The sequence below is a fragment of the Labrus bergylta genome, chromosome 15, assembly GCF_963930695.1.
Source record: "Labrus bergylta chromosome 15, fLabBer1.1, whole genome shotgun sequence".
Lineage (NCBI taxonomy): Eukaryota > Metazoa > Chordata > Actinopteri > Labriformes > Labridae > Labrus > Labrus bergylta.
Genome location: NC_089209.1, coordinates 8850911 through 8863392, shown reverse-complemented (window position 1 = coordinate 8863392; position 12482 = coordinate 8850911). Strand labels below are relative to the sequence as shown.

Here is a 12482-nt window from a genome sequence, read left to right as displayed (position 1 = left end):
AAAATTATCGAAAGTGGAGTTGCCCTCTGCTGGAAATTCAAAGGATTGCAGGTTTAAGATATCGTAACAGCATGAGTGGTCATAGTTGAGAAAGTGTGATGCTCTTAACAGTGCAAAAAAAAAGGAAGAGAAAGAATTTCATAAACACAGACTTAATTCTCTAGATGACAAAAAAAAAACCTTCCTCCTCTCCTTTCTGTTATTGCCTAAAGCACTCATACAGACTGTGATATATTATTCTTGTCAGTTTTTTTTATTCTTAATGCATTATTTAAGTTTTTCCTTTTACTGCCCTAATGCTGTCCTAATATCTGTTCACACAAGACGAGATAAAGCCATTAGCAAAAATAGTGCCATAAAAAGAACAGTTTGAGACAAAACTTAATGCATACTTAAAACAGGCATGGTTCATTTCTAATCATACTGACTAATGAATTTAATCTCAATTAAGCCGAGAAGAACATTCTCCAAGGGTAAAATAAATTAAAGTAAATCTCAGCATTATAATTAGCTGATGTTATAGTCATATTAATCCAAAATCATCAGTTATGATATACTGACAGGGACCATTTAAACTGCTGCATTTAAGGTTTGCATCAAACTTGGGAAACAAGTTAAAAGGCCTTTAATACTGAAACAGTAACTGGCCTTCCACTTTTTTAATGTAGCCTACCTCTATTCCACTTCAAAGCCCTTTGAATTTAATTGTGTTGATATAAACGTTGCACTGCTTCCCTTTGACTTGCCTTTGTGAAACCTCACTAACGATGTGCAGCGCTCGAACGATTCAGTTCTATTGTACAACTCATTTAACCAAAGGAGCTATGTTTTTTTTTTTTCTAAAATTAGTTACTTGTTTTTAAAATGAATATGAGACTGAGTAGTAGGATATATTATATGTTATAAAGAATCCTAAAAAGTGTCACTTTTGGTAATTTGATCATGAGTGAAGCATAGTGAGACTGTGATATATTGCACCAGTTTCCAACATATAAAACAAAGTTCAACATCATTTTATTGTGTCATGTATAAACTATATAAAATTGTTTGATTATTTTACTCTTTTTTTAGGGTTCATAATTTATCAAAAGGAAAATGTCAAATTTGAAAAGTAGTTCAAATTAAAGGAATTTGGTCTCATTGTGTTGAATATTTATAAGTGTGTAAGCGTTCAATCAGCTCAGTGTTAGAGTTGGCTGATTTACAAAAGCCAGAAGTAGAACTAATGGAGAACTGGTTGGAAGCTGAAAGATCCGACTCTTTTTTTCTGAGATGAGCCAAAATGCACCGGCTCATCGAAAAGTCCTGAAGTTCCCATCGCAGACAAATTCAAGGGGTGTAACAGAGCTGCTTACGTCACTGCTGGGGGGACCTGCCCACCCAGGTTTTCTTGAGGTAGCCTACGCTTCCGTAAAGTTTCTGAGCAGCTTCTTCCTCACCTCTCTCCTCACTCTACCAACTTTTTTTCTTTTCCTTTGACTGAGTAAGTTTATTTTTTTCTTTAAAAATGAGTGAAATCAAACCAAGCGAGGCAGCTTCGACTGACGACAGCGCGGAGGAAACGGACTGGGCTGCAGCCAAAGCTTTTTTTGACAACCTCAAAACTTACAAACCGAGACCTGTAAGTTTAGTTCAGATGTATTTTCATCTAGAGCTTCTGTCTACGTTGCTTTCATTTTTTTAATGCAACATGTGTCGCATGTTAAGTGCTTAACAAGTTTACCACTTCCCTATCCACTCGCAGCCCAAACCCCGGTATGCTGTCACCATCGCCGTCTCCTCTCGTACCCTCTTCAACATGGTGGCAGAGAGGAAGATCTATGAGGACGAAGGACTGGAGAAGTATGTGGCTTATCAGCAGGAGCATGAAAGCGAGCCTCTAAAGCCAGGGGCAGCTTTCCCCTTCGTCAAGGTGAGATGCAGGCCTCCTCCAGTCAACCTGTTGTTGCAGGTCTCTATACTCTCTATGTTCTTTGCAGGGCGTGGTACCTGAAGTGCATTTCGTCATCACGCTGCTGAAGCAGGTCAAACCAGGAACAGCTTGCTTTACAAAACCAGACAATGATCTCTCTTAAAAGACTTCCTGTGTTTCAACCCTGCATCCAGAGCCGATGTTTTTCTGCTCTGTTATCCTCGTGATTAAAGCACTAAAATGGTCTTGGGCTAAAATACCTCTATCGGATATTGTGGTCCCTTTTATGAGGCATCGAGATCCCTCAGGTGCTCTGGGACACTTTTAGTCACTGTTCCCAGATCCAGAACCAAGCAGGGTGAGGCAGCTTTCGATTCCCCTCACCTGTGGAACAAACTACCAGAGAACCCGAGGCTTTCTCAATCTGAAAAAGCTCTTTATAAACAGGACTTATAGTTTACTGCTGCTTTCCCATAAGTCCACCCACTTCTTACGACACAGGTGAGACCAGCAGGTGAATCTGTGTCCGGCTGGACAGTGAGACGCTTTGCTCAGCGTCTTCAGAGCACCGGGTTCTTAATGTACGCAGAGCTCATTACTTAAAGTAATCGTTCACGACTATTGACCGACTCAACACTATTGTCGATAACAAATTGAAGTGTAACAACTGTGGGTGGATTTCACCACCACACCTTCCCCTGGGAGGGGATTCTGGGTCACCAGGGCAGTCTGAGCAAACTGTCAGCCCTAAATCTAGAAGAATTAGGCAAGACCAGCAGGTGAATATGTGTCATGTCGGGAAGATAAGACTGCTGTCGGGGCCTTTGGAGCAAAACGGCATTGAAAGGCGTGCAGAGAAGATAACTTCAGAATTACAACTTTTAGGCTTTTCTGGCATAGTAAGAACTAGAGCAACTATTTAAAGCATGACTTATTTTGAACTGACAATGTATTCATCGCTTTAAAGACACATTTGCATGTTCAAGCCATGTCGTACAGCTGCGATATGATTGAAGTGGCGCTTTGTCTGAAGGATGAGTCAAGCCAACCGTCCCATGTTGCTGAATGTTGCATAGACTCATGTCAAATTCAGACAACTTCTTATCCACCTAAGGCCTTGTATGCCTTTTGACACTGCTTCACTACCTTTTGCAATGCAGTCGAATAGGTTATGAAATCTAACCAGTCTTGTTTTAGGAAATGCTACTTTCACTTCTATGCATGAAGATGAACTCTGAAAATCACTACACAACTACCTAAAGAGCTTGAAGGATGTTCAGAGGTAGTGATTGCGCAGTCCTTGTGTGCATGAGACCACTCTGAAATGTGTTCATCATGAGCATTAAATCACCCTATAGGGTTACTGCACACGACTCCACGCAGGCTTTCTTTAAATGTAAATCTGCCTGGATGTTGGGTAATAAAATGATCAATGAGACTCAATTACTTCTGGTTCAGAACAGCTCCTTCCCCTCTCGACAAATATTTTCTTGACGGGGGAGATGCCACAATGTCCGCTCTGTGAGCCTTTAATGAAAAGTCTTTGCTAAAACTAATTTGCAGGATGTTAAAGCAACATTTAACATCCTGCAAATTAAATATGCTTAGGACGTCTGCTTTGTCGTCCCTTGTTACTTATGGAACCTTTGAATACACACACACACACCTTTAACGAAACGGCAAAAGACAAAAACCATCCTGTCAAGTCAGTGCTCACCCCCTTCATCAAGAGTCTCACTTTCTTTCTTTCTGGCTCTCGGTTCAGATGGCCCTCTGTTCAATCCAACTGATACAGGCACTCTGTTGTCCCCAGTGCCGTGTCCCTCCTTCATTCAAGTCACGGGGGGGGGGGGAGTTTTGTTGGTTTTTGCTGTACAGTGATGCTATTGTTGTGTTTCAGTTTGTATCTGACTTTGGCTGTGTCTCTTTGATCAGTTTCTGTTGGAATTATTGTCGGCAGTTTCTCTCTCTCTCTCTCTCTCTCTCTCTCTCTCTCTCAGTTGGCTCATCTCAGTATGGTGATAAATAAAGGTGGGGGAAAAATCGATATAGCATAGTATCGCGATACTAATTCGTCTCATGGCCGGCAAGTATTGATAATTTTATTTTATTAATAATAAAATGTTTTAGTCCGATTAGACTGAAATACCAACAGCTCTGATTGTGAGATGCATGCAGCCTTTTACAGGGGTTCACTTTTATCACAGTGTTGGTCAGTCTGTGAGCTCAACTCCTCATTGTGTAGTAATAAAAAGACTGGAGTGACATGAAAAGACTGAGAAATGTTTCTTACTTGACAAAGCAGTTCTTCATTTAGTTAAATTTTGTGGACACAATATGCAGTTAAAAAAACAGTTAAATCTTAATATATTGTATCACAATTCTCAGCGTATCTCAAAATGTTTCAAATCGTAATAATATCCAATCGTGACTCCAGTATCGTGATGATACCGTATCATGCAGGGGCCTCTGGTGATTCTCACCCCGAGTATTTTAACTGTGTTGGAAATGTGCACTTTTGAACTTTATTTCCAGGGATGAATATTTAACTGTGACCTGTTTATATTTCATGTTGACTCAGCACTTTATTCTAAGAGCATCAGTCAAGGATCAGTGTTGTGTCTCAAAGGCTTCTATATTCAGTGCCTCTTACATTTTACCCTGTTAGCTTTGTAAATGTCTTTTTGTTTTTTTTTGTCTTTTTTCTGTCCTGCTCTGCCGTGCTGCAAAACCAATCACCCTTCGGGGACAGATAAAGTTGAAGTTGAATGAATGACTGAGCTGCTGCTAAATGTATTCTGCTCCTTTTTTAAGATTTGTTTTTCTTACCTTTGTTGGAAAACTGTCTCGAGTGTTTTTAGAGTAGATTTTTCTTTTTTTAGGCTTTTTTTCCAGGAGCTTGTTTTAGATATACTCAAAAGTTTTTCATTTCTGTTACACGGCTGAGGGATGGAAGCAAAGTACAGATAATTAAGAATATGACCAAAAAAAACACACATCTTGAATCTTTACTCTTAACATCTTGGGTTTCTTTTTTTTTTTTTCTTTTTTTTTTTACAACTGCTTGTTGAAAGTTTGTTTTGGTACCTTTTTGATGTGTGAAACGCTCTGACTCAACATTTTGGTGTTTGTCCTCTAAAAATAGGCGCTGATGACTGTCAACACTCGACTGAGGGAGCTCTATCCAGACAGCGAGGAGCTGTTTGACATTGTCTTAATGACAAACAACCATGCTCAGGTTGGAGTGCGCCTCATTAACAGCATCAATCACTATGGTAAGCTGCGTCCTGATCCAGACATGAGGGATTATTTAATGCTGTAAAGCCGTAGTGGTAGTTAGAATGTGACTCTTTCCTCTACTGATCTCAAACGTGCGTTTATACTTTCAGATTTGACCATCGAGAGATTCTGTATGACTGGAGGGAAAAGTCCTATAGGCTACCTGAAGGCCTACATGACCAATCTTTACCTCTCCAAGGACGCAGAGAAAGTCACAGAGGCCATAGAGGAAGGTGAGTAAAACAATAATCCTGACTCCTCTCACACACAAACCCTCTTTTTGTCTCATAGCTAAATCAATGCATGAGTGACTGTCAGCCGCCCTGGGTGTGTGTGTGTTTGTACTACACTGATATTTACACACACGCATGTTGATTTTGTTTGTGAGTCACATGCGACCCCTCACTGTGCAGCAAGACTGAGCTGCAGGAAGACAGCGTGTGATTTAAGGGCTCCCTGTGGTCTGAATGCACACGAGACAAACATGTTCGTAGTGATGAAAGAACTAATCAGTTATTAAACCAAAAGAAGAATTCTATTCAGAGGTTTAAGTCATTTTGTTCAAGCAGAAAGTGAAAAACAAATATGAGGACCTGTCTCCTTTATCTGCTCGACAGTTTATCACTGAAAATGTATTATTACAATTTTTTTAACCAACTCCTTTTTCTTTTAAATGTACTCTTTCATTGCCGTATTTTAAAATGCTAATGAGTAGCAGTAAAATCTCCAGGGAAGAGAATACATCACCTGCAACAAGTCATGAAAAATAAGAATGAAAAACATGTGCAGGGATAGAGTAGGATTAATTAATATTCAGACCCAGATGGGAAAGAAGTTCCTGTTAAATCTAAAGTGTCACTCATGTCAGGAATCCAGAGGTAAAGCTCCATCTTTTCTTTTCATATAAAGCCTCGTGGCCTTTTGGGAAAGAAACAGGAAATGAGTCCAACTGTTTCTTTAATATCTTGGAAGCTGCGAGACGACGTCTGACTGGGTTTCTTTGGAATCTGCTCATGAAAGACAAAAGTATCCTAAAAAAGTGTCTGTTGTTACAACCCCACGAAATCGAACACAAGCAGTGGCAGTTAAAACGTTATTAATGAATCAGGAAGCTGTGGATGTCTGCAGCTGTGAGGTATCACATGTAAGACCGGATAAACAAAATGAGGAAGCAGAAATTTCAAATCTTAGATGGATTACCCTCGCCTCCTCTCTTTTCAGGCATCGCCGCAGCCACCATGTTTATGCCCGAGACGGAGGCGGAGACGAAGTTGAGCGACACTCAGCTGAGGGTGGCGTTTGATGGAGACGCCGTCCTCTTCTCGGACGAGTCGGAGATCATCGTGAAGAAACACGGCCTGGACTCTTTCTTTGAGCACGAGAAGGAGTTTGAGAACAAACCTCTCGCTCAGGTAACTGAAGGTTGTTTTCTGTGTTCATAGAAATAACTGGAACCTCGTGTAGAGACTTTCTGGTATTCTAGAATCTGCTCTAAAATTAGCATTAAGAAAAACACAAAGCAGCTTTTACAACAACACCTGTATGTGGAAGAACAAGTCCCTTTTGAAATGTCTGTTTCTGCAGGGTTTAAGAACCGATTCTGCTGCCTCTAAACATGTTTAAAATCAACCCTGTGTGCTTTTCTCTGTGCGTCTGTTAGTGTGGAAAGGCAGTTTCATTCCATTTATTCTATTTTACTCCGATGAATATAGGTGGTCGTTGAAACTTAGCTAAAATTTAAAAAAAAGCTAGTTGTGGCACAAGACTTTTGCGCAGTATTGAACACAAAGTTGCATACTCAGAGCTGTTTTTGAGAGGCTTTAAGCTTCTCCACTTGATGTATAGACCCATAACTACTCGTGTGTTTTCATAAACAAAAGTTTAACATTTCATTTATTTAAGGAAACAGACGAAGGGGTTTTTATGCTCGTTGAGTTCAGTTCTTTGCAGATGACACCACGTTATATATCCATGTGTTTCTAGTTTGTAAACATTTAAAAGTGTCTTGATTTTTTTTTGTGTGTGTCTTTTCCAGGGACCCTTGAAGTGTTTTCTGGAGGCTCTCGGAAAGCTCCAGAGAAAGTTCTATGAAAAGAACGAACGCATGAACTGTCCCATCCGAACCTTTCTGGTCACGGCCCGCAGCGCTGCCAGCTCCGGAGCTCGAGTCCTGAAGACTCTCCGCAGCTGGGGCCTGGAGATAGACGAGGCCCTCTTTCTGGCCGGGGCTCCTAAAGGGCCCCTGCTGCAGAAAATCAAACCTCACATCTTCTTTGATGACCAGATGTTCCACATCGAGGGCGCCAAGGAACTGGGAACCATTTCTGCACACGTCCCCTATGGGATCGGACAGAAGTACCACAAAGGGAAACTCATTGAGCAGCCGGAGAAAAAGAAATAACCTCAAACATTAAGATGCTGAATATGCACTACACGGTCGTCTGCATAGAGAGGGATACACTCTGCTGTAAAATATTGTTTTCAGAAAAGCAAATCAATAAAAACAGCAATTTTTTTTACAGGAATTAGGTGTTGGATTGTTAAACGGCCTACAACGTCTTTGTATTTTTTTTAATTTTTTTTATATATATATATATATATATATATATAACAAATATTCTCCAGGGTTTTCTACAGGAAAACATTTTGATGATGGTTTTGGAATGCAAATTCATAAACAAGAGTTCAAGTAGATGGCATTCACTATCTCTCTTCATACTGTTTTGTATGCAGATTTCAAACTTAAAAACTATCTGTGCCTTTTTCAACCAGTCTTTAATTGTACCTGTTTACTTTCTTTTTTTACATTTTCTTGAAAGTTTTATACAAAGAAAAAACTCATCCGTGATCTTAGTGAGGTGAAGGTGCACTTTGACCAAGGCGGGAGAATGCATCTGATGTTATGTGAGCCTTCAGAGAATTTCAGACCCCACAAAAAGTTTCACATTTTGTTTCCTGGTTTCTAGTGTTCGCTGTCACGGAAAAAACGTTTCAAATGATCTGTTTTGAGAAGATGTTTACTCGAGTGGGCTGCCTTTGTCTTACAGGGATCACTGATGCTGTCTATATGTATCTGTCTTTGTGCACAAACTGTATAAAACATACTGTATATTTGTACTCTTACCTTTTATATTCAAGTTATGTCGTTAAGTTTTAAATGCTTTTACATTGTTCTGGATATCAGGCAGCACACTATAACTACATGTTTCTTTTTCAAACTTTTTTTAATAGGACTTCATTTATTTTAAAGGATATATTTATGGATTTGTGAATGCATGCATAAGTTAATATCTTCCATGGGTCACACAGTCACACACTTATTTGTAAATGTTTTCATGTTAACATTTCTCTGCACCAGAACGCGTTAATGGTATTCATTTTTCAGAAACATAATAAAAGGATTCTTGAATTTTCTTTTGTCTGATTTATAACATGCCTCTGCCAAAATTAAGTTAAGTAAATATAGTGTATTGAATGCAAAGGGAGGAGTTGAATGATTGAAGGAGCATGGAGGTATATTTTGATTTATTTTGTCAGTAAGGAAAGTCAGAATACACTATTTTATTTTAATTAGATTTGATGATTTAAGATTAAAAAAAATAGTATAGCCTATGTATGCATTTCATGATTTCTTTTCTACTCCTAGTCTTCTACATCTCAACAGTAGATGGTGCTTTTTAGCTGCAAATGTCCGTAGGCTACACATCAATGAAGCTTACTTACCTTATGTTTGGGGAAAAATAAACTAGTTTGGATGTAGCTTCAGATGTAGGTCTGAGGACAGTTGTGATAAAATATGAATGTTCCCCTTATTATCCCCGACGCAGTCTGTCTAACCTGTGCTGTGATGGAGAGCCACTCTCAGCTTACATGCACATGATGAACACAGCCACAAGAGGGAGCTCCTACATTGGCAGGAAAATACAAAGAATCAAATCAATCAATCAAAATTAGACTTAAAAAAAAAAAAGTAAAAACATTCAATATAACAGGAAATCCAAAAGGACATATTTTAAATATACAGTGTAGCCTACAATAACTAAAGGTATAGTTCCCCTTTTTGTCACAGAGGAGCTCCAACATTTCTCATTTTCTTTAGAACCAAAATATCAACAAGGTGTCCTTATTGTCATGCTAATTATCCTGCTTTCACTTCAGTTTAATTGGTAGTTAATGAGATATCCTGCAGTTCAACTTATATTAAAAACATTGCAGGCCTGTCTCGCTTGGACTCAAAGAAAGGATTTTCTGAGGTGGCATTAAATATAGCACTAAACTACAAGTTTTTACAGGAAGGAGTTTGGGTGTTTGTTGTTAGCCTGTGTTAGCTTGTCAGAAAGAGTGATGGAGAACAACTGAGTTCCTCTGCTATTTGTAGCCTAAGAATATCTTTCTGACCTATATTACAACTTATTTGGTCTTGTATGAAAACCCCAATCACGAGAATGTTTAGCATTTGTGATGGTTTTAAAAAGTGAATCAAAGATAGACATTTTTAATCGACATCATTCTTAACCTTGTGCCTTCATCACCCACAATGCACCTTGACCGACTGGCAGGCCGCCCTCCAGCAGAGATGAGGAGCAGGTAACACAGGTGTGGTAAACTAACTGCTTTCTATCTCGACAACTCCTACGTTTTTTCTTAACTCCGACTCATGTGACATCACTTGAGGCGGTTAATCTGTGGCTGAGACACATGGAAAGCTTTATTAGACTTTTTCCACATTTGAAGTAGGCTCGTATTTTCAACACTTTAAAACTGTAGCCCTGTAACAAAAAAATCTTAAAACCCATTAAAATGATTTGGAGCATCAAAAGGAAAAGACAGACCGTTGAAGAAATGTGGTGTACGATATTGACACACATTAGAGTTTTAGGATTGCTGAAACGATGGTTAAATAAAAATTAGGCCTAATGTTTTTCTTTTGTTGAGGAGGCACTTTTTGCAGTCGCTTGAATTAAATCAACCTACAGAGTTTTCTGGTTTGTTTTTGTAGAAGAATGATAGAATCAGAGCAGAAATAATAAGTGGAGGAAAAGAGAAAAAACATTGGTAGCCTATAGGTATCCAGGTCCAGGCACTCAGGATGGTTTGGAAAAAATATAAAAGGCCTTTAATTTATAGGGTCAGAAGCAATTAGAATATTTGTACACCAACATGCCTTCTTCAGGGTGTGTTTGAAATAATAAATTGGATGTAGCCTACCAAAGGAAAATGCCTCAAAGTTACTTATTATTTAATCACAGTACTTAAGTATATGTACTTTGTTTATTTCCAATATTGAATACTGTCATGCTTGTTTAGTCTAAATTGCCCTCCATGTCATGTTTGTATTTGGCAACAGATACCTCCACCAGTGTTGCCACCATGGTAAAGGCAATGAATGATTGTTTCTGTTCAGGACACTTTGAGAAGGAAAAGCTTGAGGGGCTTAAAAACTTGATGCTCAGATAGGTCAGGATTTATTTACATTTTTAGAGTTGTTATTCATCTTAGCGTCTTTGCAATGATGCACAGTTTTGTCATGCAACAGAGTGTGTACGTGTGTGTGTGTGCATCTGAGTTGAGACTAACTGGCTGTTGCCATGGATACTCAGCGCTGACACCACACAAGAACTGTGTAGGCTTGTTGAAGATATAATTAATAACAAAGGATTAGAGGCAAAGGTAGCATGGGGCTGAGTGTGAGACACCTCATCACACAGTTACTATAATTGGCTTCCTTTGTGTGTGTGTGTGTGTGTGTGTGTGTGTGTGTGTGTGTGTGTGTGTGTGTGTGTGCGTGTGCGTGTGCGTGTGCGTGTGCGTGTATGGAGGACAACAAACATGAAAAAGTTACTGAAAAACAGCAGTACTCTTATACATTGCTGATGCATTTATCTTCTTGACAAGCAATTTGCTCTAAATATGTTCCCGTGGTCGGTGGCCAACCACTTGTAGGTCCATGTTTTCGGAAAGTAATTTCTCTGGACCCACATCACATTGGTTGGTGCCCTCGTGCAAACATACTGCCTATTTATCATAAAGTTAAGAACTGTTATGTGAGTGAAATGTCACAGAAACAGTATATATTTGAAACAGTTTTATAGTAAGTCCAGGAGAGGATATTTGTTATAATTCTAACTTTTCTTCTAGCTCATGCATCTGGAAAAAAAAACGTATTTGTCCAATACCTGCACACACAACAAAATGTACATTCCAGCTGCATTTTTTAAAGATGCAAATGAGGGAAAAATTAGCATGATAGCACGCACACTTATTTGCTGAACCTTCAGTACCTTTTGATCAATCTTAGCAAGTTAGCATCGTTGATATGAGTACCATAGCATGCTTTTATTTGCACTGCTGTGTCTGAGTACAGCCTCAGCTGTTTGTATGTACAGAAAAGTGCAGTCATATAGCAGCTTGTATCCAAAACACAACTAATAATTTAATACACAAAAATCACATGTTTTTAAACTGTTATAATGTGGGCGGGGGGAGGCTAAAGACACTTGTTGCATAGTCTTGTATACTAATTATTAGTTTTATAGGAAGTGGAGTTATACCAAAATGAACTGACTACAAATTATAGGGTATACAAAAAGACGAGCGCAACTGTTATTCACTCTGTTGACATTTTGATCACCTAGAGCTGACAACTTTTCCAATCTAATGCAACATCCCAGCATTCAATTTATCGTCCTGCATGGCGGTTGTTACGACAATAAACTTATTTTTAGACACTAAGGAGAGGTGCTGTTTTCAGCCAGTGTAATGGTCACTTAAGGACAACGTGGTGACAGTACAATAGTGTAAGCGACGTGGGTGTATGTGAAGGAATAAATCAGTCCAAACACGTTCTGGGTCTTTCTCATAACTTTTAGTCAGCTTCTCCGACATACGGTACATTCAACAACCTCTTCTACTCTTCCCCTTTTCTCTTACTGCCCGGCTCACTTCTGCCTGAACAGCGCCCACGAGGTGGCATACCTGATAACAGGATATTAACATTACTGTAAACACTTGTAACCAACATTATAGCAATCATTTAAGAGCATACTAAAGTTATGTCTGCACAAAGAAAGAACATAATAAACATATGTTTCTAACTTATTTGCATATCCCATTTTCACTCTTACAATATAGCACTGAACATCACCCCACACTGCAGCCTCTGAAATGGACGTGTACACCTGTAGTGACACCTTGCCTTAAAGCAGTTGAAACATTCAAGCCCTCCATGGCAACTGTGCAAAAGTAACAAGAGCAATTTAAGAGGATTGATTCATTTTGTCTGAGTTTTAGT

The 12482-nt window shown here is 39.0% G+C and overlaps 1 protein-coding gene across 1 annotated transcript; it reads left to right on the top strand.

The window, feature by feature from the left end:
- The first annotated feature begins 1351 nt into the window (after positions 1-1351).
- Positions 1352-8604, top strand: LOC109978756 (cytosolic 5'-nucleotidase 1A). The gene is made up of 6 exons (XM_020627989.3): positions 1352-1621; positions 1745-1912; positions 5058-5187; positions 5302-5424; positions 6413-6603; positions 7227-8604. Exons 1-6 carry the CDS (start codon positions 1508-1510, stop codon positions 7590-7592), a joined length of 1092 nt encoding a protein of 363 aa, XP_020483645.2. The 5' UTR covers positions 1352-1507; the 3' UTR covers positions 7593-8604.
- Positions 8605-12482: the final 3878 nt, after the last annotated feature.

Excerpts from the sequence above, each read along its gene's own strand:
- LOC109978756 (XM_020627989.3), top strand. The coding sequence starts at position 1,508 with ATGAGTGAAATCAAACCAAGCGAGGCAGCTTCGACTGACGACAGCGCG. Across the intron at positions 1,913-5,057 it reads CAGCTTTCCCCTTCGTCAAG|GCGCTGATGACTGTCAACAC; the intron begins GTGAGATGCAGG and ends CTCTAAAAATAG. Across the intron at positions 5,425-6,412 it reads CACAGAGGCCATAGAGGAAG|GCATCGCCGCAGCCACCATG; the intron begins GTGAGTAAAACA and ends CTCTCTTTTCAG.